Genomic DNA, 22,369 nt, shown 5'->3' on the forward strand with positions numbered 1-22,369 from the left:
GTTGGCCATGTGAGTCGTCGAAAAAGAGCAAAGAGCAGACGAAAGAAAAGCCAGAAGAAAGGGCCTCAGAAATACCATTAACAGAAAAAGAAACACATGACCGAAAATAATGGCTCAATCACACACAATCAGAAAAAAATGAAATAATAAACAAGAAATGCATACTCCGACCCATGAAGGAAAGGCAGGCGTTACAACGTCAGGGCGTCAAGGCGTCAGTGTCAGGGCGATAGGCCGTCTCTTACAACAGTTGCCGCGAGGCCCTGTGTATTCATGTCCGGTCTGCTTGCCCTTTTTGTCGTGTTTTTGTGTTTGGCATTTTCATGGGTCTCGCCAGCCACCTCTCACGACGCGTGCGATGGAACGCTGCGAGGAGTCACATCACCGCTGCGTCGTCGGATGAGATGCTGCTGCTGTGCCGCTCGTGAATGGCTCGAGATGAGACGGGCCTTCTTACGCACTGCAGCAAGCCGCTGCTTGATCATCGTGATCACTGTTGGTCAGCTTCTGGTCGACTCACACGCACACGCCACAGGGGGGCAGAACACATACTCATCTCCACCGTCTTCTGGTCCTCCATATTGATGTCGCCCGTGTCTTCCTCACGCATCGACTTCTCATCCCGGTACGAGCCAGAGCTGCCACCACCACCGCCACCAGACACCTTCCGTCGAGGGGTCACAGTCGCGTCTTCGTCTGTATCGAGCACCGCCTCCAGCATGCAGATGGCCGTCACATACGACAGCTCGCAGCCAGCCAGATCGTCGTTAGAAATCTCGCCAATGGCTGCCGACCGGCTCATGTCGACTGCGCGATCGTACATAAGCTTCTCGGCACTGACACCACTGCTGAGGAACACGCCGTCTGTGCTCACCCCCCCAGAGCTGCCCGCACTGCCAACTGGGTCCCGGTTGTGGTTGCTTGGGTGGCTGGGGTGGTCCACTGGCAGTCGCCTCTGCGCCTCCAGCAGTCGCTCGCGCGCAAACGTTGCCTTCTCCAGCACCTCGTTAAAGCGCGACCGCACCCACTGGACTGCTGCGTTGATGCGCTGGCCGAGCGGGGAGTCGCGCACCACTGCCACATAACCGCCACCGCCGCTGCTGCCACGGCCAGTATCGCCCGGCATGTCGCGCATCTTCGTCTTCCACCACATGCCGGCAATGTCCATCGACTTGGCCAGCAGTGAGAGTGCCTTGACGTACAGCACGAGTGCCTCTTCCGACAGCACCACGATCGCATCGATCGTGAGCTCGTCTTCGTCCTCCTGCGTGTTGAGCTTGTCTGCCGCCGGCAATCCGCTCAGATCGTGCTCGGCTGATGGCGCCAGCGGCATCAGCTGCTTGTACTTGACCTCGGCAAACCCGTACACCACGTCGCTGCGTGTTGCATAGTCCTCGATCAGCAGAGCCACACGTGCGTCTCCGTTGGCAGAAGCGCCTGTCGCTATTGCCGACCCGCCGCCGTAGCCGGTGCCGTCGTCAACGCCACTGCCCGGCCTGCCGTCTGTGAGGAGCGCCGCTGACGGAGGCCCTGACGGCGTGGGGTAGGATGGGAACGGGCTGTAAAGCTGTGGCGGCGAAGCACCCTTGCCAATCAGGGCGGCCGGGTTCTTGACACCCAGCAGTCGGAAGCTGGCGTCGTGGATTGCCTTGGCGATAAACGACGTGGTCGAATTCGGGCTGGCAGACATGGAGGTTTGCCGCTCGCCGTGGTATGGCCGTGAGAGAGCGCCCTGGGCTACCTGCATGGCCCGTGAAGGCGTTGGCGCAATGGCCCCGGTAGATGATGTTGGGTGCCCCTGCTGTGTGGCACGGCGTACCATCGTCTTGGGCGGTGTCGTCGAGCTGCCTCCGAGAACCTGGTACTGTGCCGTCAGTCGCGGGTTGGCAGCCATCTCGTCGGCAAACGCGTTGACTTCGACGTGCTTCTTTTCTACGACAACATAATCCCGCTCGAAGGCGATGTCCTGGGCTGCCCGCTCCTGTTCCTCGGAGAGTAAGGCTCCACGACTGCTCCGTGGTGCTTCTGCAGGGATGGCATTGTCAGCTGTCGGTTTTTTCTTTTCTTTCTTCATTTGCAGCAGCTGGTCCTTACCCTGCATATACTGCTGTTTGAGAGATGCGCTTGACAGCCGATGTTTCCGATCATCATGCAGCCCTGGCCGACTTGGCGCAGACACCGACGGCTGTGCCTGTGGTCGTCGGATTCCGAGGCCGTCGGGAATGTCATGGTGTCTCGGTGAGTAGCTCATCCGCTGGACGCCAGGGTCGCCGCGGCTAGATCGATCGCGGGGCGAAGCCGGAATTGCTGCTGCCACTTCTCGGTCACTATCGGCACCGGCTGAAGCGCTCTCGGGAATGTATCGACGGAAAGAGTGCCTTCGGCTTGGCGGTGTCGCCGAGGCTGTGACGGCTGCCGTCGCCGGTGCTGCTGGTTCAGCCGGGCTGGAGTAGGATGAAGGTGTCGGTGCCGATGTCGGAGCTTGCCGCAGGTCCCTGGTGGAGCGGCGCTCAGGGACACGTTCCAGCAGCTGGCGCTCGGGCCGGGGAATGTCGTCTTCTACCAGACCGGGGATGGGGCCTGTGACGACTTCGTGGTTGAAGAAGTTCTCGAAGCTGAGACGCTCGACAGGGTTGCGCTTCAGCAGGGCGCGAATGAGGCTCTTCATGCCTGTGGTGACAATGCAGTCCCGAGGGAACTTGATCAGGTCCTCAGCCGCCTCGATCTTGCGCAGCAACTCCACATGGTTGCTGGCCCGGAACGGCGGGCGGCCGCACACCATCTCGTACAGGACGGTGCCGACAGACCACAGGTCGGCCTTGGCATCGTACCGCTCGTAGCGGAGAATCTCGGGTGCCATGTAGAGGGGCGAGCCACATAGCGTCTCGGCGAGAGTGGTGGAGGGCAGGACGCGGGCGAAACCAAAATCGGCCAGCTTCAGCATAGGTAGAGACGCCAGGCCGGCGACAGGGATGAGAGAATCGTTGCTAGCGGTAAGGATAGGACGAGTGCTCTTGTGGACATCCCGGAACTGGGGTGACGGGAGGAGGAGGAGGTTCTGGGGTTTGACGTCGCGGTGGACAAAGTTGCCTTCGCGCAGGAACTTGAGGGCACTGGCCAGCTGCTTGAGGAAATGGCGGGTGATGACCTCATTAAGGCCCGAGTTGGGAGCACTGGGATACTTTCGAGCCATGTCGTGTGTGGCTGGGTTGGTGACGAGCTTCTCGCGCTTCTTGATGAACATGGACAGGTCGCCCAACTCGCAGTATTCCATGACGAGATTGATGTGGGTAGCCGATTCGACACAGTCGTGCAGCGCGACGATGTGTGGGTGGCGCAGGGTCTTGAGGATCTTGATCTCACCATAGAGGTTCTCCTTCAACTTCTTGTTCAGCCGAGCGAGCTCGACCGATTTGACGGCAACGACAGCGCCCGAAACCTAATCAGAGGCACGGAAAGTCAGCAGCGAGGGGGGGAGAAAGGAACCACGACGATTGGGCGCTGTGCTTGCCTTGTGCTTGCCAATGAAGACCTGGGCAAAACTGCCCTTGCCGATTTCGCCGCCAATGACAAACTGGCCGACAACGGCATCCTCGGCCAGGCGATGCCGCCTAGCCGAAGACGAAGCCATGGCTATGATGAACCGCTTTCGCACGGGTACAGGACTGAAGAGTCTGTCGAGGAGCGAGGTCGACGGGCGTGGTCAGGAAGTTGCTTGGAGGGGACGGTGTAGATGGAGAGCGGCCCAGCGGGCTTAGGAGGAGGGCGGCGTGAAAGCTGGGAGAGGCGGGACAGTCATGTACATACATACACTGTTTTTGGTGCGATAGATAAGGCGATACAGATAAGATGGCAGATGGGGCTAGCAGTTGGTGTGCGAGTAGGCAACAAGAGCAGTGGCAAGGGTGGATGTTTGACGGTGAGTGCGCAATAGTTATACGGAGCAGAAACGAGAGGAAGTTGGGAAGAAGAGGAAGAGGTCCAGACGAGGGAGAGGAGAGGGCAAAAGAAGACAGAAAGGGGAGCGAGTCTGTGGTGACGAATGAGGCGGCGAGAATCCGATAGGCTAGTACCATGTAGGTTGTGTCTGCGTGCTCTTCTAGCGCAGGAGAGGCATCGGAGGCAGGAAGCAGGGCCAGAAGCTTGCAGCAGGCCGCAGCTTGGGCGAGACAGCTGGAGCCGGGGGGTGTGTCGCTGTCGAAGTGTTTTGGACCAGCCGAGTGGTGGAGCACAGTGGAGATTCGGGGGAGGAAGTGCCGTACTTTGGCGCGGATGTTCTTGTCGCTGTGTTCGTACACTCGGAGAGAGGCCGACAGCTGGTTCGAGGCCGAGAATCTGTTGTGCACAGCAGAGACGAGGATGAAGGTGACTGAAAGCGTGTGAGGATGGAGAACGGCTGGTATCTTGGGTGGATGAGAGGGGGGAGGCCGATTCAGCAGGTGGATGAGGTCAACAAGGGCGTGCAGGGATGGGGATGCCGGATGATCTGGGAGGGCGAGAGGCTCGTGTTAGTCCGGGGTACAAATGACCCATCGGCTGGAGTCAAGAGACAAGAGCAGACAGAGAGAGAGCGTCCAGGGTTGGCGAGATGGGAAGTGGACTCTGGCACGGTATGCGCAAGGGCGTCAGGCTAGTGACGTACCGTGCGGGGTTTGACACGTGGACTGTGCTTATGAATGGTGAGGCTGGTCCAAGTGCAAGTGAATGACTCAGATAACAAGGTGATGCTGAGCAAGAAGAGGCTAAGTGACATAAGCAACCGGTGGATAAGTGGTGGGAAGCGGGACGAAGAAAAGAAGGAAGAGATAGAAATAGAGGACGAAGGGCGAGAAGAAGTTGAAGTCGTAGGGACGGTGGCGCGTGACCGGAGAGAGAGGACAGACAGAGGAAGAGAGACGGAGGGGACGGAGAAAGGACGAGCGAAAGGGACAAGCGAGAGAGGGGGAGATGACAGGCTGACGGGCAAGCAGCGAATCAGGACAGGGCAGCGATGTAGGCGAGGCAGGCGGGCCAGTTGTGTGTGGCGTGGACGGCGATAGCGTATCGCTCTTTCCCAGCTCGCAATACGGGATCTGACAAGCAGCAGGTCTTGGGCATAGCGCCAGGCTTCCCTTCCTCCACCTGGTGGAACCATGTAAGATACTCGTACAGAGGGCGCCGAGACAACGTGCGCACAGTGTGCGCAGCTGCAGCCGCGCTAGCGCCAGGCGTATGAGTTATCTCGTACCGACTTAGCGCCGGCTGTAGGGGGGGCCGTCGTGTGATGTCGCCTTAACACAAAGAAAAGAGGAAAATCCAAGGAGGGCCTTAGTGGCACTCCGCATGGGCTAAATACCCTGGAACCTCTGGAACCTGCTGTAAGGCGTGCTGCGCCGGTGCTGTGCGCACTGTGTGTACTGTGCCGGACTGTCTGGCACCCGAATTGCCCCATGCAGCACGATTGTTGGCGAATGGCTTTCGTGCGCGATTGTGTCACGACGATCGGTTCGCGGTGCTCCTTTTTCTCTCTGATTGCCGTGCCACTCTCTTCCGCTTCAACTTCTCAGTCTTGGCCCGTTCCTGGTCGCCATCGTCAGTCCTGTCGGGCGTGATCGACAAAACGTTGGATGGGTACCAGTGCTACCCTGCTATGCAGGCCGTTGTTTCCTCTTGCTGCTACGGAGCAGAGAGGCCCCACCTCTCGTAGCTGCAACATGGTAAGATACTACAGTGCATGCACGAGCAGGTCGGATGGGGCCAATCCACACGAGTGCGTCTGGCGCAGTTTGTATCTTACACATGTACGGAGTACAGGGACTGAATGCGGTCGGGCCACTTGTGTTATCTCTGCGCTTGTGAGAGGATCACAGTCGCTGTCGGGCACAAAGAACGAAATATGGAATGTTGGGTGGCTGCCTCTCTCTGTGCTACTCCTACTCCTACACGGTAAGATACATACTCGTATGCCCGGCATGTCCGACGAGGAGGCACATCAACAAGTATGTATCGTACGCGATAGAACGGGCTGCTCGGTGCCGTGCATCGGCCAGGAAAGCCTCGGTGTCCTTGCCTCGACCGGCATCCTTGCACGGAATAGGACATCCTTCTAGAAGTATTGTACGCGTGCATCGCATACAGAGTCGTGTTGCCCTTCTCTCCAATCGATCACATTCCCTATCTCGCCTCCATCAGGGATCGCGGCAAGATACAGCCTGGCCCTGCCTTGCAGCAGCCTGAGAGGCCCACCAGCCCGCTTTCGTTTGCAGAGTTGGCCGGTCAACGAGCGCCGGACGGCATCCAGGGGAACACGCACGTCCTGTCCAGATGCAGCGACCTCGCTGCTGGAAGGCACCGGTGAAAGCGCTACGGAGTAGGTCACACCGCCTTTACGTAGTAGGCGTAGGCGCCTTACCGCCTTTTTTACATGCACTCCATTCATCACCTACGGAATGCTCCGTAATCTAATTTGGGCCAGGGCTCTAGGCCCCCAAAGAGGCCTGTGGACCCCTGATTTCTGCCGTTGTTATGGTTGGCCACTCTTCATTAGCCTTGTACTCCGTACTATGTATCTTACCACCACCACCAGCCTGTGCGTGGTAGGATGCTCGTACTCTAGGCGAGCACCGAGACAGCTCAGGGAGAGTGATGGCTAATTAAAGGGAGGAAAAGGGGTGGGACGCCCACCGCGCGCATGTGTGGCACACACCCTCTTCCCTCGTTCTCTGCCAGGCAGCGGCCATTCACTGGATGCAGGGAGGTGTGTGTGTGGGGGAGAGGCAGGGCCAAGAGCAGACGTGGCTGGCTGCCTACGGAGGAGGATGCAGACAGCAGACAGGTGACACCTGATTCTGGCGACGGACAGCTATCTGGAGCTGTCGGCCACGGCCTGTAGTCAATGCGCCGTCGTTTTCGGCTGCCGAGCCGTTTGGCAGCGTGATGAAAAAGCTGCTCAGTTGTTGAGTGAACCTAGATACAATACATACGACACATGTGACAAAGCTCCGGTCCCGTGAGCGTCTGGTATTTTCCCCGATATCAAAGCTGCAGGCTGCCCTCCTCCGAAGATTCACCCGTTCAAGTTCCTACGGCGTACATGCGTTGTGCAGACTGCCGATCGGCTGGCAATCAGGCCCCCTCGCCTCAGTGCCCCTCCGACTTGGCCACGGTCGGCAGCTCCTGCAGGGCCTCGCCGATGACGGCCAGGGCTTTGCGCACCTCGTCCTCGGTGATGATCAGCGGCGGGGCAAAGCGGATGATGTTGCCGTGGGTCGGCTTGGCCAGCAGGCCCTTGTCCTTGAGCAGCAGGCAGAGGTCCCAGGCAGTGCGGCCGTCCGCGGCCTGCTCATCGATGACGACGGCGTTGAGCAGGCCCTTGCCGCGGACCATCTGCACGATGGGCGAGGCAAAGGCGGCAATGCCGTCGCGGAAGAGACGGCCGAGCCGGTCAGACTCGGCCACGAGATTGCCCTCTTCGACCAGCTCGAGCGCGCGGATGGACACGGCACAGCCGAGCGGATTGCCGCCGTACGTTGAGCCGTGGGTGCCGGGCTCGACGACCAGCATGATGTCGCGCGAGGCCAGCACGGCGCTGACCGGGTAGAGCCCGCCCGAGATGGCCTTGCCGAGCGTCACCATGTCGGGCTTGATGCCGGCCCATTCGTGGCACAGCATGCGGCCGGTGCGCGCGATGCCGGTCTGGATCTCGTCGCAGATCAGCAGCACGTTGTGCTGCCGGCAGAGTGCGTGCACCTTTTGCAGGTAGTCGTCGTCCGGCACCACCACGCCGGCCTCGCCCTGGATCGGCTCGACGATGAATGCCGCCGTCTCGGGACCGTGTGCTGCCAGCACCTCCGCCAGGTCGGCCACGTTGTTGAAGCGAATCGGTCGGCCGGTCGACGGCGACGTGGCCCCCACACCCGGCACATACGGCCCGTAGTTGTCGCGCGACTCCGGGTCCGTCGACAGCGAGATCGCCATCAGCGTACGGCCGTGGAAGTTGTCCGCTGCTCCAAATACCAGCGCCTTGCCTTGCGGCACCTTCTTGACCTTGTAGGCCCACTTGCGCGCAATCTTGATGGCCGTCTCGACCGCTTCGGCACCCGTGTTCATCGGCATCACCATGTCGTAGCCAAAGGTGTTGCGCACCTTCTCGGCCCACTTGGGGAACACGTCATTGTGAAAGGCCCGCGAGCTCAGCGTCAGCCGTCCGGCCTGTTCGGTCAGCGCCTTGACCAGCTCCGGGTGGCAGTGGCCCTGGTTGACCGCGCTGTAGGCCGACAGAAAGTCAATGTAGTGCTTGCCCTCGGGGTCCCACACGTTGACGCCCTGTGCCCGCGCAAACACCACCGGCAGCGGGTGGTAGTTGTGGGCTGCATACTTCTCCTCCGCGCTGATGGCCTGCTCGGTCGATGCAGCGTGAAAGCGAGATGAGGATGCCATGATTCTGACGAGAAGAAGGCTTTGTGCTGTCAGGCAGGAGTAGATGTTGTGGATGGATAGACAACCCTTGACCTTTATGATTGTCGACGTGTACTTCTTTCCCTAGAAGGTGGCGAATCACGGAAACGCCATTTGGAAGGAAAGCGGTGACTGTATATATAGGCAGAGGCCACTAAGGCCAGCACGACCAACGCCGGCGTCATGCCAGACGACGAAACGCATCTAAACCCCTAAGTGCAAGTACATGCGCCTGCAGCGTCGACAAGAGGCAAGCAGACTTCAGTTAACGGCATAGCTCCCTTCCAGAGCTGTTCTGATTTTTTCCTGGTTATCGCTATCTTACGTCACGGAATCACGGAAATGGCCCAACGCGGACCCAATGCCGAAGCAAAGCGGCCCTGCATGCTCTGACGAGTGGAGCCGGCCGGCCAAGTCTGCGGAGGGGAAGGGAGACAGGAGGCTGACACCGCGGCTTAGTCTGCTTACAGCATAGTCTTTCCGCTGCAGAGGAGATCGTCTCGTGAGCCTCCGGCAATCTTGTCTTGACCACCTGGAGCCCGTCGGTGCTGGAGGGTCTTCCGGCTCGACAGCCCGGGCTTCGGCTTATGCCCATTGCAAGCCGCTAATGTGGGGCTGAGCCCTTGTAAGATACTGTGGCTTGACTGCTGTCCTATCGTTCAGTCACGTTTTCGTAAGCGACTGCGCATGAGACCAGACCTTGACAACCGGCGATGCCACCGGACAGGCATCGGTCTTCTTGATCTGTTTGATTCAAGAGCTTTTGTCCTTCATTTCTCTCTTCCTCTTCGTTCTTATTCTGTCTCTTCCCCTTTCCTCCTCCGTCCCTCCGTTCCTCTCCCTCTCTTCTTTTCCTCTTTCCCCATGGCCGAACCACGACAAAGACGGACGCCCGTCGATGCGCCGTCCAAAACCCCCGCTGTCTCGTATGCCGACGCTGCTGCGGCTGCCCCCGTCCACGATGAGGTGCTTGCGGCCCAGACCGCCGACGTCCTGACGCTGCTGCTGATCTTGCGCTTCTGCAGCGCTCTTTGTGTCCGCACCTTCTTCCAGCCGGACGAATACTTTCAAGCATTGGAGCCGGCTTGGGAGTTGGCTTTTGGGCCAATTAGCGGCGCCTGGTTGACATGGGTGAGTGATTCTCGTTCCCTCTTTCCTCTTTCCTCTTTCCTCTTTCCTTCTTCCTCTCTCCTTCTTCCTCTTTCCTCTTTCCTCTTTCCTTCTTCCTCTCTCCTTCTTCCTCTCTCCTCTCTTCTCTCTCCTCTCCTCTCTTCTCTCTCCTCCCTCCTCTCCTCTCTTCTCTCCTCCCTCCTCTCCTCTCTTCTCTCCTCTCCCTCCTTCCTCCTTCCTCCCCTCGCTAACTAATCAGGAATGGCGCCAACACCTGCGAACATCACTACATCCAGTCCTGTTCGCTGTCGCCTATGCCGCTGCCGACAGTCTGCTCCGCCTGATGCACTGCGTCGGTCCCCTGCGTGCCATCATACTGACACACCTGCCGACGGTCGTCCAGGCCGTCATCGCCGCCGTGGCCGACTTCTCTGTCTGGCGGCTGGCCGGTCATCTGTACGGCCGCGATAGCAACGCGACCTGGACTGCGGTATGTCTTGTGCTTGACTCTCACCCTGCTGCCTGCTTGCCATATGTTTCCCCCCCGGCTGACAGTTCAGCTCTGGCTCTGTGTCCTCAGTCCCTGGCAGTGGTACTGCGGCACACGCACGTTTTCCAACGGCCTCGAGGCTGCCCTGACTTCAGCTGCTCTTGTCTTCTGGCCCTGGCAGCTGTTTGCCGCCGACTCCACGTCAGCAGAGTCGCTTTTCGACAGCAGCACTGCCTACAACACTGTCGGACGTGTCGGTCCCGTTGGCCGCCTTCGCCTCTCCCTCCTGCTGGCTGCCTTTGCCGTCGTGCTGCGACCGACCAATCTGCTCATCTGGGCTGCCCTCTTGACGGTGGCCGTCACTCGTCTGACGCTGGACAGCTCTTCTTCTTCTTCCTCTTCCTCCTCACCTCTCCGCCCCTCCTTTGTCGCCCGTCTCGCCGTCGAGATCGCTGCCTGTGGTAGCCTCGTGCTTGCTGTCTCCGCCGTCTCCGATCGCCTCTTCTACGGCGTCTGGACCCTGCCCGCATACACCTTCCTGGACGTTAACCTCGCCCAAGATGTCGCCGTCTTCTATGGCCGCAACCCCTGGCACTACTACCTGTCACAGGGCCTCCCGCTGCTGACAATGGCCAGCCTGCCGTGGGCCCTGACCGCCGTCTATGCCGCCTTGACCTCGTCCTCTTCGCCCTCGTCTTCCTTCTCGTCCAATGCACGTCGCGCACTCGCCTTTTCCGTCGTCACTACTGTCGCTGTCCTGTCGCTTGTCGCCCACAAGGAAGTCCGCTTTCTGTATCCGCTGCTGCCTGTCCTCAACGTGCTGGCAGCTCCACAGGTGGCGTCTTTCTTCACTGCCACCCTGCCCTCGACCTCGTCTGCCTCAAAGGCCCCTCCTTCGGCCACTTCCCTTCGCCACAAGCGGCTCTTGTCCGTCGGCCTCGTCCTCCAGGCCGTTGTGGCCGTCTACCTGTCCTTTTTTCACCAGCCGGCACCGCTGTCGGTGCTCTCCTTTCTGCGCCACGAGTACGAGCGCATCCACCACAACTGGTTAGAGTTGACCGCCGCCGAGTTGCCCTACTTCGACGTCTACCCCGACTACTCTTTCCTCCACCAGTCATCAATACCGTCCATCCTCGCCAGCGGCGGTGGCGGCGACGAGCTGTTTGCCCTCTTTCTGCTGCCGTGCCACTCGACGCCCTGGCGCTCGCACCTCGTCTATCCCGGCCTGCGTGCTCGTGCCCTGACCTGTGAACCACCACTGCATACTGCGCCTCGGTCTGCCGAGCGCGCCGCCTATCTGGACGAGGCCGACCGTTTCTATGCCGCTCTCGGCCGCCACGATCCTGCGGCCCGGAATGCCTTCTTCGTCGAGGAGCTGTGGCCGCGGTTTCCATGGTCGTCCGACGCAGAAGCAACAGAGGGCACAACGACTTGGATGCACAACGGCGAGATCCCCCGCTACATCGTCGGCTTCGAGGGCATCGAAGACGTGCTCGTCGGTTACTTCGCCTCTGACGATCCTGCCACCGGCGGCGCCGATCTGGGCATCTCCCTGCGGCGGGTGTGGACCGGCTGGAACGGCTTCTTCAACGAGGACTGGCGGCGACGGGGATCACTGATTGTCTGGGACACAGGAGTGTATTCAAATGCGAGCCATCCAGACACTCTGTGACGTGGCGGTCTGCACAATTGTGCTGTATTGTATCCAAAAAAAGTTAGAGCGTATAGGTCAAAATTTCAGTATGGTCGTGTTTAAATTAGGCGGCAAAAAATATGAAGAAGATCCCGTCGAGTTGCCACTGCCTGCCTTCTGTTCTCCTTTTAAAAAGAATCATTAATGCGGTATCGTTTTCGTTATGCTTTTGTTCCTTTTCCCACCCAAACGGTTGTCCCAAAACACTTATATTCCAATCCTGCCACCCAAGAAATCTACAGCATGTAACGGAAGTCGGGGTTGAGATCCTGTGTTTTCGTCAGCAAACATGCAACGGCAAGGGGGAACTGGTTTGGGGATCGCCTTCTCGTTACTCACACCCAGCTCTGTCTTCTCGTACTCGGTCAAACCAACATTGCGTGCCGTTTTCTCACGCCGCCGGTTCTCCATCAACAGAATGGCCGCATACAGACAAGACGCAATGGCGCTGATGCACACAAAGCCGAACGAGATGGAGTAGCCCTTGGTGTATCGCGGCGAGTCGGTCGAAACGAAGGCGTACGTGGCGATGATGCCGCCAATGTTGCCAAAGCCGATCTGCCATGCGATGCCGATGGCGCGACGGTGGTGTCCACCCAGATTCATGCTGTACCAGCACACGATGACGGGCATGGCCGAGTACGTGCCGGCGCAGATGAGAAACAGAGCGGCGTACTCGGCGTGCACGTTGTCATGGATGGCGAGCAGCATGGCAAACCCGGTCAGGGCGATGCAGATGGGCCCAATCACAAAGAGAAACCGGTGACGGGCGCGGTCGCTGGCAAAGGCCACGATCATCGACAGGCCAGCTGCACAGACCCATGGCGGCACGGCGTGCAGCTGTGTCTGGATCGTGCCGTAGTGGTAGGTGCTGATGATGGCCGGCGCGAAGAATGCATAGCCGTAGGCGGGCACGATGAGCCCAAAGTACATGAATCCACCCAGGATCACCTTGATGTCGCGCATGACCACACCCACATCACGCAGGGTGATCTTGCGCTCCGCAGCATTGTTACCCTGGTCAGCCTTGAGACGGGCCTGAATATAGGCGCGCTCGTCCTCGCGCAGCCACTTGGCCTGCTCCGGGCTAAAGGAGTTAGCAAGGACCGGAGAACAGCGACGGGGATGTACGCTTACAACGACGGGAACGTAAACAGGAAGACAAAGCAGATCGCGAAGCCGACAGCTCCCTCCAACCAGAAGATGTACCGCCAGCCGCGGTGACCGTGGAGGTGGTCCACTATTCAGCGTCAGTGAGAGCTCGTAAAGGCCGAGAACTGGGCATCCCCGCGCACTAGGACAGAAGCTTACTCTTTCCAATAGCCGAGGCTAGCAGACCGCCAAATGCGCCAGCCAGTGACGTCGACGAGAAGAAGAAGGAGTAGCGGCGCTGAGCATCCGCGCGGCGGTACCACATGCCGAGCAGGTAGAAGCAGCCGGGGAACATGCCGCACTCAAAGACGCCCATGAAGAAGCGGCAGGCTAGCAGGCCGCCGTAGCTGTGAACCAGGCCCTGGAAGACGGTGCAGGCAGAAAAGCCCATGCCACAGATGCTGAGCCAGACGCGCGGTGAGAAGCGCTTCAACAGCAAGTTGGACGGGATCTCGAAAAAAACGTAGGGCACGAAGAAGATGGTGAGGCAGGTGTTGTACTGGACGCCGGTGAGCTTCAGGTCCGATGAGAGGCCGAAGCTGCGGGCATTGGAGATATTGATGCGATCGAGGAAGGCGACCAGATACAGCAGAGACAGGAAGGGCACGACGCGGAAGTCGATGCGGCGCATCAGGGCTGCCTCGGTAGTATGAGCCGGCACCGGCACCTGTAACTCATCCGACTCGATGGATCCGACCGTCTCACCCTTCTCTGGCATGTCGTCTGAAGCCAGCACATCCTCCTTTGGCAGCGGCATCGTTTTGTCAGAGCCGTCATCATGCTCCGTCTGGCCGTTCGAGGCCGCTGTTCGCGACAGTGTCAGCAGTCGTCGCAGATACGGAGCGCCGTAAGAGCGGCGCATATCCAGTGATGCGGACAAACGTACCTTTGGGGGTGAACATTGTGAAGCCGGCGAACGTGTCTCGTTCTCCCTACAGGCTGGTCCGGAGCGATGATGCAGCTGGCAGGTTTCGCAATGCCGCAGCGGCTGTATGGATCTTAATATTCGAGGAGAGCCGGCCTCGGAGAGAGCTAGCCGTTGCGGAACAGTGAAAATAAAATAAGCTGGACGCGATGTGGGGACTGGATGTGCGTGCAGGCTGCACAGAGGAGAAAGAGGATACTATGTAGAAGCTATGCGGCCCATACACGTGGAGAGGGAGGGAGCAGAGGGGGGTAGTGTACAGCAGGAGTGGGGAGCTATCAGCGTGATGAAAGCAGAGACGGCAAATCGGCCCTGAGCGAATGTGACACCGGGGACAAAAAGAGGGGGGATAAGAAGGATGACGACGTGATGAATACGATTGCCAAGGGACGAGTGAGAGAGAAGCCGAGGGTCAGCGGAGGCCAAGGCGAGCACAGAGAGTCCGAGGTGGCCGTATTTCGTATGATGCTCGCACTCAGACACGCAGAGAGCAAGGATCGCCAGCCCGGCACGAAGATAGGAACGAGATCGACGGTAAGACAAGAGGGCGAGAGAGACAGATTGGTTTTACAAGCACTCGTACGAAGGAGTAGAAATCCATGGGAGCAGACACGGCGTGTCGTGACTCTTGCTCCTGTTCGTGGCAACTACGCAGTCTGTTCCTTCCCAGTCGTCTGAAAGTCTGCGATATGACTCGCACATACTGACTCACACAAAAACTCAGTCCCTTGTGTCCGGACTCGGACTTCTTCCACTTGAACGCTGTTGTAATACAGCACTCTCGCGATGTGGGTTGGCCCTACCTTTTTCTACTCCCCCACAAATGCGGAGACGCGGCAGGGCAGACTAGCCCTGTTGTGGCCGTAGGCTGAAATTTTAAAGAACCTGCAGGGCTATGGGAAGGGAGATTGAGACAGTCTAGCTATTACACGGCCGCTGATACGCCTACGAATCTGGCCAGGTCTCTTCTCACTGGCCATGTCCGCTGTCGGGGACCCTAGGCCACCTCCGAAGACTTGTACAGAAAAGGGAAGAAGGCTAGCTGATCAGGCGATGCAATCAGACTTTTCGTCCATCCAGAATCAATTGTCCGTATGTTTCGGCCACTCACCGCCATAGTCTGTGTGCCGGGAGCAATGGACAGACGCGTTCGCCCAAGAAGTCGTGTAATTGTCTACGACAAACTCCGTACGACGTACAAATATCCGACCCGTAGAAAGAAGGAATTATTTACGACTCCGTACTCCGGACTCCGTACGAACGTTTACACGTGTGGCCCCGCCACTCTGACGCCACTGTGGCTTTGTGGCGGTGTAGATTTGGATCTTGCATCGTGAATCTTGAGATCGCTCGTTACATATCCGGCCCCGATATCTTTTTGGAGCCACAAATATCGGGACCGAGTGTGCACGTCTTACCGTCTGAACGTCTTCTATTTGCTAACTACTACGGAGTATACTAAATGGGTAGGTTATCTACAAAACGCTGCAGGGCAGAGAAGGAGGCCAGTCCCTCGGCACAGAGCACCTCCTCAATTACGTCCTCTTTCCGGCCTTCTCTTCTCTCTCTCTCTCGTCCTCTGCGTCATCTCAATGTGCCGCCGGCAGCTCTGCCGGCTCTGCCGCCAGTTCTGCCAGTTCTGTCGGCCCGTTCCACCGGCCGTATTGTGGCGCCTCGGCGATCAGACTCTGCTGCATGTACTTTTGCTCCGGCGGCTGTGTGTATCCGTACGAATTGGCCGGCGGTGACGGAGCCGGTGGCGATGGAGTGGAATGCACGTCGTCGGTGGCTGGGACAGCCCGGATGTCTTGCGCCTGGCGCCTCCGGCGGAATAAGAGGAAGGCGACGAGGGCGATGATGATCAGGACACCGACACCGACACCGACACCGACACCGACACCAACGCCAATCTTGGCGCCAGAGCTCAGCCCACCGCCACTGCTCTTGCTGCTGTCGCTGCTGCCAGTGCTCGTAGCGGCTGCGCCCGTCGTCGTCGGCGTCGCCGTGGCCGCGGCGGTCGTGGTGGCCAAGCCGGACGTCGTGGTGGTGGACGAGACAAAGTCGGTGGACTTGTAGCGGATGCTAATGCCAAAGGCATTCACGCCCTCGGACCCGGTGCTGGAGACCAGGCTCTTGGTCTGACCGACGACGACGTTGTAGAAGACGTAGGCCTGGGTCGAGGCCATGGTCGAGACGCAGAGGTTGGTGCTGTACCAGGGCAAGTTGGTGCTGGTCTGGCATGCATAGCCGGCTTTGAGGTCAGTCTTTACACATTCTCTCTCTCTCTCTCTCTTTCTATCTTACTTGGGACAACATATCGCCCCCGTCTCTGCAGCCGTTGTGGACGAACAGGCTACCGAGTATCCAGACGGGCAGAGTCCCGGCGAGAAATACGCGCCGATGTTGTAGTTCCAACCCGTAGGCATACAATCTGACGTGCTCGTGTCCACATTGAGGTGGACGAAGCCGTAGGCGTATCGGTAGAGATCGGTGAGACAGGTTGCCGACGGGGTGAAGGTGGTGGTCAACGGACCGAGAGACTCGATCGTGGTTGACATTGTGGTGTGAAGGCCGGGGTGTAAACACGATGCAACGCTTGCTATCAAAACATTGATCTCCTTCCCGCCGTCCGTCTATTCTTGCCTGACTGTGCGCGCTGTCGTATGACTCCTCGCGACCACTCGTGCAGACCCGTTTCCAGCAAGAGAGAAGGAGAAGAGAGAAACACAATCCCCCTTATTATTGCTCCTTCTGGGCTCAACATAGCTTCGTTTCGCGTCCTCGGTCGTGTACCTGTACCGTCTCCAGGGCCACATAATCCTTCAGCCCCCATCGACTAACCCACATTCAGCCCAGGTTCTCGTCTGCTAATTCGAAAAGGCGGTAATGCATGTGGCAGACGGCTAGCATGGTAACGATAGCCTGGCTTCGTGCCCAGGAGAGCCCCAATCTTTTCAGTAATTGTCCAATCAAATTAGAGGCGTCGGGATTGATAGCTGCTTTGATTCGCGGGGCCGGCGCCTTGGGGCTGAATTTAGGTATTTGTATAGCCAGCCCCCTTGGGCACGAAGGAGCGCTCCAATTTCGCACTAACCTAGGAAGCTGATCCTTCGTCGCATTTCTGAGTCAAGAGGCCGAAATACTCGTGCCTTGCCCCAACCACATCATCTCCCTCATCTTTTATCACTATCTTATAATCTTTGCTACTCTCCAAAAAAAATCGATCCAAATGCTATATTGTGGCTGCCAATGCCAAGTAAGATACAATAGCCGAGTCTCCCACCGACGTTCAATCGTCTGTCTAGAATATATAAAACTCCCAAGGGGTAGCAGCAAGGACAAGAGGAGACAACAGAAACTAGAAGCCTTGGAAACCCCGCCCCCAAAACAAACAGATAGGGCTGATAATGTCCCGGGTATTCTTCATTGCGGACATAGTACCGCCTGAGCAAAAGAAGACAACATCGTGAAGAAACCAAAATAGGCCATCCAAAGTCCAAGTGAGGTTCTCCTTTCCCTTTCCTTTTTTTCTTTGAAAATTCTTTGAAAAATCCAAACACGCCGGAAATTGACACTCCCAAAGTGTGCTTTTTTGCCGTTATCATTTTCATACTTCCGAGCTGGGTGTCCTTGCCTTTTTTCTGTCGTTTCCGCTCAAATTTAAGATCTGAAAAGGGGATGAAAAGAAAAAAAGAGGGTGCGTAAGAATAAAAGTAGAAAAAAGAGCGCGATAATAGTAAAAACCAGATAAGGGCAGCGACAGGGTCAATTCGACTTCTTGTCCTCTTCGACGGGTCGCTTGAGATCGAGGCTCTTTCCGCGAGCCAGCCCAGACACCAAACTTGTGGTTGGCAATCGATCTTCTGAGGTGGGTGACTTGGTTCGTCGATGCTCAGCGGTCTCCTTGGCCTCGCGATATTTGTTCTTGAGCCAGCCGGACAGCTTGCCCTCCTTGTTGTCTCTGCCGTCTCTGCCGTCTCTGCCATCCCTGCTGCTGCCGGCAGTTGTGGTCGAGTCCTGCGACATGGTAGCCTCAGCGTTCGCAAACGTCGGTTCCGGCGAGCCGCTAGCACCTGTCTGCGAGAGTGCGGCGACGCTGATTGACGCTGGGCCGGCGCTGCAGACTGAGCTTGTGCTCAGTTCTGCGTTCGCGTTGGACCCAACGCTGAGGGCCGGCCGAGAGTTGGTAGACACTTCGCTCAAGTTGCTTCCTGGTGGTAGAAGCCCCATCAGCGGCGCGTCATCTCGTCGTCTTGACATGCGCCAGTTCCGCTTATTGGCCCTTTCGGAATGATCGGCATGGTCTGACGTGGATGCAGCCGTCGACTCATCGGCTTGGTCAGCTTCAGAGCCGTCGTTAAAGGAGCTGTGCAGAGACGGTGACAGCGATCTTCTTTGCGGTCGGAGCTGGGCCTCACACGCAGCCGCATCTGGCGCCGGGATTGGCATCGGCGTCGAAGTCGTCGTGACCGTAGACGGAACTTGGGACGCATGGGGCGTCAGGTCGATAGCGTGCGGAGCCGAAGAAGAGCCGGATTTTTGGTGCGAAGTGAGCTCATTGGGCGGGATGCGTCCCTTTGTTGCCGCTACTGCTGCTGTTGCCGTTACAGCAGCCGCTGGAGATGGTGATGCTGTTGCATGCGCCTCTGATGGATTGATTCCAAGCTCGTGAGTCGACGAGGCAAAAGCCGAAGCAACTGGCGGCAATGAGGCCGTTGAGCTCTGCGCGCTCGGGTTTGCACTGGTCGGCATTCTCTTCTTTCTGAGCTTGTTTGGTGGAGGGCGCGGCTCACCGTCGGCCACCTGTGAGCGCTGAAAGAGCGAAAGGATTCTATCCTTGGACGGAGTTGAAGCCCCCGTTTCTTTTACAGCAGTTCCAGTTCCTACAGCAGGGACTCCTGTGGTGTCAGGCGGCGGATCCAGGACCAACTCTGACGTGGAAGGAGGTGGTGTTGACTTCACGGCAGCCGGTGAAAATGGGCTCTGAAACGACGATTCCTCTGCCGGAGTAACAACCTCTTCGACCGGCTCAATCGTCGGCGTATGCAGAGGAGAATGATGAGTGATTGGGGTGAGGGGGGAGACGGGACTGCCGGTTGCATCCGTTCGTTTGTTGAATCTCCCGGGTGAGAGACCGGGAGATCTGGCGGGCAGCGTATTGCTCCGGGCCAAGCCACCACTTGTGGAGCTGGAGGCAGTCGGCGTCACGATCAGCCCGGGACTGCTGCTGCTAGGACTCGGGGGGCGAGTATGTGCGACGTGGCTGTGACCGTGATCGTGGTTATGGTTGTGATTATGACCGTGGCCGTGGCTGTTGCTGTTGCCGTTGGAGTGGCGGGAATTGCGCGATGAGGTTGAGCGATTGCGGCGGATCTTGCCGTCGCGGGCGACACTCTCGGCACCCGCGCTGGCATTGGACGCTGTCCTAGAGACCCCAATGGCTCCGGGACTCTCCACGGCAATGCTGGGAGTGACGGGCGGGGTGCCTCTCTGGACGTCCTTGACCGTCTGCTCGTCGGCGGCGGTACCTTGCATGCCGATCAGAAAGTGGTCCTGGTTCTCGATGAGGAAGATGAGGACGATCTGGTTCAGACGGTATTCTTCTGGGGCCATATCGTGGCTGGGGTGTGAGAGCAGGCCGGGCTGGAAGATGGCAGAGAGATTCTGTGAGTTCATGCGGTTCACGTCGGATTTGGCGGCAAAGACGGCGAGCAGATCGAGGATGTAGAGCAATAGCTGGCGGTTGAGAGGCGGCAGTTCGGTGATCAGACGCTGGTATTGGCGGATGGCAGAGGCCATGTCGAAGTTTGGGACAAAATGGGGGCCATCGCTGTCGGCGCCTGTCAGCTTGACGGCGTGGCGCAAGGGATCCCGAAAAGGTTCGTAAAAGTCGAGCGGTACAACCGGCTCGGGCAGGTCGTTGAGGTAGCGTCTCAAGACGTTGGCGGCGTCGTGCACGGTATATCCATTCCAGGACATGCCTTTGCCATAGCGCTCGGGGGAGTCGAATGCTTGTTTGAGCTCCTTGATTCGCTTTTCGGAGCCGCTTAGCCGGAAGATGCCCTCGATTCCGGTGGCTATTGGAATTAGCCCGGACCACATTCTCTGGGCGGCCGCAGCAGACGCAGCTTACCTTTCTCCTTGAGGAAGACGCCGCACTTGGCGACGACAATGGGCACATAACCATAGATGTAACTCCTTCCGTTGTCGTCGATCAGAGAGATGGCCACATTTGCGTACGTTATACTCTCCCGCAAAGGGACGCCGAAAATGCCCCTTGTCCGTTGCACTGTGATGGAGGCAGAAGCAGGTTAGCTCGACCTGCTGGGCTTCTGCTGAGACGACGGTGCAGCTTCAATTCCGTGCATCCGGTGGGGATATGGGAGCTCCATAAGGCGCGACGATAATGACCAGAGGGGAAGCAAGAGAAGCATAGAGGCAAGGCAGAGAGAGGGACGGTGAAGGACAGGGCTTACTCGGCACATCATGACTCTTGGACTGAAGGATGAAGCCCTTCCACCAAGATTTGAGATCACGCTTGTTCGGTGGAGACGTAGGGTTGGGCACGGCGGCTGGAGGGACGAAGGCCTTTGGAGGGTGGAGTACGTTCGGAGTGAGGGGTTGAAGAGGACCGGTCGAGGCCACGGGGGCCGGCTGCGGTCTTACGGCAAATGGCGGTGGTGGTGGGAGATGGAGGTGGTGATGTTGTTGCCGAAGTAGTAATTGTTGTTGTGGCTGTTGCGGCAGTTGTGGCTGCTGCTGCTGATGTGACGGAGGAGGCGGTTGCAGCTGCGGTTGTGGCTGAAGATGAGGTTGATGAGGTTGGGTCGACGCCAGCGACGGACTGGGAGCGGGAGCGGTTGTGGTCATTGCGCCGGCAAAAGGTCGTTGTTGAGACGGCGGCAGCGACGGCGGTGACGAAAAAGCCGTCCGCGACGAGACGGTAGGACAGCCGGGAGGACGAGTCGACGTTGTTGGCCAAATGGAGGGGGGGTTGCTTTAGCTTCCGGAGCGGCGATTTGAACGGGGCGAAGCGGATTAGTCGGGCGTACGGTGTGACGGGTGGCTGAAGCTACATGAGTGACAGAGGGAAAGAATGGAGAAAAGGGGACGGAGACAGAAAGATGGCGGCTGAAGATGGGACTGGAACTCGGGGAAGAAGGCGGTTGACGATGGGAGGCCTAGAAGCGTGGAATGAAGGAGTGGCAGGGACGCGACGCCTGCCTCGCTAGCCAGGTCGCAGAGGGTTGGAAGCGCGCGCGCGATCAGAGAAAGGACAGAAGGCGCCTAGGCGCGGCAGGGGTGTGTTCTTTGGTGGTGGAGGAGAGCGAGGGGAGTGCGAGGAGAGGAGGCGTGCGCGAAGACGGCAGAGAGGCGGGAGAATGGATGAAATAGAGTCGCGACCGGAGCAGTCGAGCAGGAGGAAAAAAGGAGGAGCAGGAGGCAATGACGAGCCGGTCGGATGAGGAAAGAGCTTTGCGGCGGCCGACGCTTGCAACAGGCAGGCGTAGCGCTGAAGACTGGCTACTCGGACACGTCGTAGTGGGCCGTGTGAAAGGAACGGGGGTACGGAGTACAGGAGTAAGATACAATGTGCTAGTTTACGAGACTACGTCGTATGTAGTCATGCTCGTGGCATTGGTTCCGCCTGCTGGCAGGACGCTCTGATTGGGCCGGTTGCGGGACAGGACAGAGGGAAAAACATGCGTTGCCAGAGCCCCTCGCCTCGCCCTTAGCGGCTGCCGGGGTGGCTTTGAGCAGTTTAGAGCCTGAACGCCAGTGGATACGGGGCTGTCAGATGGCCGTGCGCATTTTTATCGCTTGCTTCTCGCGGTCTGGCCGGCGTGCGTGCGTATTTTATGTCGCATCCTGACTCTGTACTTTTTGGGGTAGTTTGGGGTCCACAGCGAGCGCCCCTGTTTTTGCGAGCAAGACCTGTGTACGTCGTGTCCGGGCTTTCACTGATCCTGGTCGCCCTTTTAACCTTTTTTCGTCCTTCCTGCCTGACAGGCGCCCGAGGTCTGCCAGCTGGCATGCATGCTGCCAGCCGTGCGTCGGGTCCGTAGGCTGGGTGGTGGCCTTGCGGAGGGCAATGCGTGCTGCTGGCAAAAATACTCCGACGTCGTAGTCTGTGGTGATCAGTCGTATTCGTGTGTCTGGCAAGAAAAGAAAGCGATGGTCAAGGGGCTCTGCGCCTCCCGGAGCGGTGTAAGATACGTGGCATAAGATGAGACAATCCGCCCAAGACAGTCTGGGGAACAGATGTGCCCGAGGCGAACAGACAAAGGGATCGCCCCCTGCCCCTGCTTGTTCCGTATTCAGAGTCCAGGGACGGACCCAGGCTGATGGCCACAGTCATGCAGTGGCCTGGTCGCCTCGGCGTCGCAGTCTTGGGCAGGTCTTGGAGAGCAGGTTTGCCGGACACCGCTGGGGACCTGGAGCTATGATGAGAAGAAGAAAGCAGAGTGGCAGAGGAGAAGGCGGACAGGGCAGAGGCAGAAGCACCAGAACAAGCACAGACACAGTCAGAATGGCAGGGACTTTGCGGGTACCGGACGGACTC

At 58.4% G+C, this 22,369-nt stretch overlaps 6 protein-coding genes across 6 annotated transcripts; 1 reads left to right on the top strand and 5 right to left on the bottom strand.

Annotated features, from left to right (window-relative positions):
* Nucleotides 1-344: 344 nt before the first annotated feature.
* CMQ_2736 (serine/threonine-protein kinase) lies at nt 345-3,631 on the bottom strand (the record flags this gene model as incomplete). The annotated part of the gene is made up of 3 exons (XM_014316814.1): nt 345-493; nt 553-3,439; nt 3,533-3,631. The coding sequence occupies 3 exons, from the start codon at nt 3,629-3,631 to the stop codon at nt 345-347; spliced, it is 3,135 nt and encodes a 1,044-aa protein (XP_014172289.1).
* Nucleotides 3,632-7,119: 3,488 nt separating this feature from the next.
* CMQ_2625 (ornithine aminotransferase) lies at nt 7,120-8,418 on the bottom strand (the record flags this gene model as incomplete). Its single annotated transcript, XM_014316703.1, has 1 exon — nt 7,120-8,418. The coding sequence occupies one exon, from the start codon at nt 8,416-8,418 to the stop codon at nt 7,120-7,122; it is 1,299 nt and encodes a 432-aa protein (XP_014172178.1).
* An 882-nt stretch (nt 8,419-9,300) lies between these two features.
* CMQ_2516 (alg9-like mannosyltransferase) lies at nt 9,301-11,708 on the top strand (the record flags this gene model as incomplete). The annotated part of the gene is made up of 3 exons (XM_014316594.1): nt 9,301-9,567; nt 9,806-10,036; nt 10,107-11,708. 3 exons carry the CDS (start codon nt 9,301-9,303, stop codon nt 11,706-11,708), a joined length of 2,100 nt encoding a protein of 699 aa, XP_014172069.1.
* A 257-nt stretch (nt 11,709-11,965) lies between these two features.
* CMQ_2572 (major facilitator superfamily transporter) lies at nt 11,966-13,783 on the bottom strand (the record flags this gene model as incomplete). The annotated part of the gene is made up of 5 exons (XM_014316650.1): nt 11,966-11,998; nt 12,069-12,816; nt 12,867-12,969; nt 13,041-13,685; nt 13,768-13,783. The coding sequence occupies 5 exons, from the start codon at nt 13,781-13,783 to the stop codon at nt 11,966-11,968; spliced, it is 1,545 nt and encodes a 514-aa protein (XP_014172125.1).
* Nucleotides 13,784-15,395: 1,612 nt separating this feature from the next.
* CMQ_3245 (uncharacterized protein) lies at nt 15,396-16,364 on the bottom strand (the record flags this gene model as incomplete). The annotated part of the gene is made up of 2 exons (XM_014317323.1): nt 15,396-16,014; nt 16,201-16,364. The coding sequence occupies 2 exons, from the start codon at nt 16,362-16,364 to the stop codon at nt 15,396-15,398; spliced, it is 783 nt and encodes a 260-aa protein (XP_014172798.1).
* Nucleotides 16,365-17,571: 1,207 nt separating this feature from the next.
* On the bottom strand, nt 17,572-20,676 carry CMQ_3143 (Rho GTPase activator; the record flags this gene model as incomplete). Its single annotated transcript, XM_014317221.1, has 3 exons — nt 17,572-19,883; nt 19,940-20,095; nt 20,283-20,676. 3 exons carry the CDS (start codon nt 20,674-20,676, stop codon nt 17,572-17,574), a joined length of 2,862 nt encoding a protein of 953 aa, XP_014172696.1.
* Nucleotides 20,677-22,369: the final 1,693 nt, after the last annotated feature.

Source organism: Grosmannia clavigera (assembly GCF_000143105.1).
Source record: "Grosmannia clavigera kw1407 unplaced genomic scaffold GCSC_144, whole genome shotgun sequence".
In the NCBI taxonomy this organism is placed as follows: Eukaryota; Fungi; Ascomycota; class Sordariomycetes; order Ophiostomatales; family Ophiostomataceae; genus Leptographium; species Leptographium clavigerum.